The 2,844-nt window shown below is 39.0% G+C and overlaps 1 protein-coding gene across 3 annotated transcripts in view; it reads right to left on the bottom strand.

Moving 5' to 3' along the window:
• Positions 1-2,844, bottom strand: part of CCDC141 (coiled-coil domain containing 141) — a 187,236-nt gene that overhangs the window by 38,460 nt on the left and 145,932 nt on the right. For all 3 annotated transcript variants that reach the window (XM_003791474.3, XM_023514171.1, XM_023514172.1), the window contains 2 exons: positions 2,396-2,575; positions 416-565 (listed from right to left, as the gene is read on the bottom strand). In XM_003791474.3, the coding sequence (XP_003791522.1) occupies positions 416-565; positions 2,396-2,575 (330 nt within the window). The remainder of the gene's footprint in view (positions 1-415; positions 566-2,395; positions 2,576-2,844) is intronic.

The raw sequence follows: 2,844 nt of genomic DNA, 5'->3' as shown, positions 1-2,844 counted from the left end.
GCACCCCCTTCACCATGAGTCAATGGCACTTAAATAGAAACTCAGCAAGCTGGAGTTGGCTGCAATGGGTCAGTGTCGCCCTTTCCTCTGTGCCCTGAAAAAGCTGTATCCCCTCAAGCAAATGACTTCTACACAGCCTTGAGCGGAGGAAAACAAAACGAAACAAAATCCCCCACACAAACAAAAGGAACCAAAAACTACTACATTCTAGGTTTTTCTGTTCATTGAGGAGACATTGGCTTCAAGAAGTTTGGGAGCTTGCTTGAACTTTCAGATTCCTGAGGCCACTGCCCTTGGATTAAAGGACATGGGTGAGAAGACAGTCTCCTGACTCATTGTGTGCATGTGATCATAAATGCATTCAGACACTGGGACACCTCTCCTTTGGCACTGTGTCAGTTCACACATCCCCCACCTCGTTTATCTCGTCTCTGGCGGCACAGTACTCCAAGCTGTGGGACAGGGTCTGTTCATACTCTGCGGCTTTGGCACACCACTTCTGGGTGTCCCCGTCAAGCATCTCTAACTGCTGCTGCAGGTTCTTTGCAGACACGTTCGAGCAGCTCTGAAAACGAAAGGCAAGTGGAAGAAGCCGGGTGACGGGTGAAACAGCAATGAGACGAACATGCTATTTACCGGCATTGGGAAACTCATAGATGACACTTTTTAAAAACAGAAACAGGCTCCTGATTTATTTTACCTTAAACATATTTGAATATAATTATTTCAGAAAGAAGCCAGACACCCAACATTGCAGGAAAGACATTTCCTGTCTTGCTTCTCTAGTTCTGAAGATTTGCTCATCACATCCAACTCCTCAGAGACATCATTCATTATAAGGTATAATTTTTACTTCAAAAGGCATAAAATATGCATTAGAAACATTTAACTTCTGTGCTATAATTTTCCTGTCAACTTAAGCTTAACCTCAGGTTCATTATGCAAGGGCTGCCATCTCCACTCCGTACTGAGGAGCTCCTGGGGCCAAGCCAGAGGAGGATTGGAGAACAATTCACATTTTCTGCACAAAGTGAGACTGCCAACTTTCCTTTTTCTTTTTAAAATACTTTACTAAGAGCTGGCCCTTGTGGCAGGCGCCTATAGTCCCAGCTACTTGGGAGGCTGAGGCAAGAGGATCACTTAAGCCCAAGGGTTTGAGGTTGCTGTGAGCTGTGACACCACAGCACTCTACCAAGGGGCATCAAAGTGAGACTCTGTCTCAAAGAAAAAAACAACAACAAAAAACTTTACTTATAAAATAAAACTCTTTAAAAAGGAAGCTTTTCTCTGGCAAAAAGTAGATTCTATTAACAGCAACAGATACTTGGTATTTCTATGTCTGTGGTTTAAAAAAATATTCTTTAGGTTCACTGCCTTTCATGGAGGGAAGTGGATATCTTAAAAGCACTTTAAAATACAATTGGCCTTTATGATGCTATCATATTGGCCAATATGATGTTATACATATCGATGGAATAAACATCTTTCTCCCCTTCAAATTAGGAATTTGGAGAAGGATTTTTAGAAAATCAGCTCTCGTTATGTTATTTATGAAACTTTTATCTGGAAATACTTTCTTCCCTTTTAGGCTTGTCTTTTGAAGTCTGTCCAGTGGCATAAAGCAGATCGAAGGATTACTTCCCAGTTTCTTGGCTAAAACCAGGGGAACCATTCTGAGCTTTTGTAGATAAGGCAGCTATCTTTTCTGGGCCTCAAATTTCTTTACCTATAACATGTGGGTTCTGGCCTGGATCAGCTCTCAGATCTGGAAGGTCTTCCAGTACTGCAATGCTAATGCAGCATTGGCCAACAGATATGTAACGCAAATAATTTTCAGTGTTCTAGTCATCATATCAAAAAGTAAAAGCAAAATAGGTGAAATTAATACTTATACTTTGATCATATCTCAATTGTTCAATTTCTGTCAGAAATATTTGATCTGTATTTAAATTTCTGAAAATTTAGAGTTTCAAAATTTGATTCCCATACTCTAGCTGTTCTCAGCCTAATTAAAAGCTTTCTAATAACCATACTGAGAATTGGTTTTAAAAAATACATTTAAATAGATTCAAATCGAATAAAATTAAAAGTTTAGTTCTTTAGTTGCATTAGGTATATTTTAAGGGCAAAAAACTGATTGCCATCTGGATTACACAGATCTACAATATAAACACTCTTTTTTGAAAAATGTCATGAGATTTGAAACAATAAACAAGACTTATATATATGGATTTTCTGATTGATTTTTTTCTTTTGTCATAGGGTAGAAGCTTACCACAAATAACTACATCAGGTTTAATATATTTTGTAATTTAACATATACTAAGCAATCTGTGTGGTTCTTTTAGCCCAGGCCCTGAATTCAGTGTAAGCAATGGTGCTCTGAGATGCTCACAGGCCGCTGCACTGATGAGATGAGGTCCACTCCCAGGGAAAGGGCCAGTTTGTAGAGATGGTCTACATGTGCCTGCTTTTCCTGAGAGCGACTGAGGTGAATCTGGATATCATGAACATCATCCAGTTCCTTTGGCTGCTCTGGAAACTCCAGTTCTCTTGATTTGATGAGATGTTCCAGCTGGAATTTAGGGCATCAACAATTAACCTGGGCTTCCCATGAAGACAGATTTTTTTTTTTTAATGTCTATTTTCTATAACATATTTTAGTAGATGTTCAAAATGCTGCCAAACTCATCCATAATTGTTGTCATCATAGCTAAATAAATAAATGTTAGAATGTTGCAAATCCAATAGGGTAAAATTGAGCAGTTAACATCATCCATTCCTTTAAAGAAGGGAACGCTCTTTTGGGATATTACCTGAAACCTTAGCAAGATCTATGCCTGC

This window comes from Otolemur garnettii, unplaced genomic scaffold (assembly GCF_000181295.1).
Source record: "Otolemur garnettii isolate 467f Iridium unplaced genomic scaffold, OtoGar3 scaffold00048, whole genome shotgun sequence".
In the NCBI taxonomy this organism is placed as follows: domain Eukaryota; kingdom Metazoa; phylum Chordata; class Mammalia; order Primates; family Galagidae; genus Otolemur; species Otolemur garnettii.
This window is presented reverse-complemented; position numbering and strand designations above follow the sequence as displayed.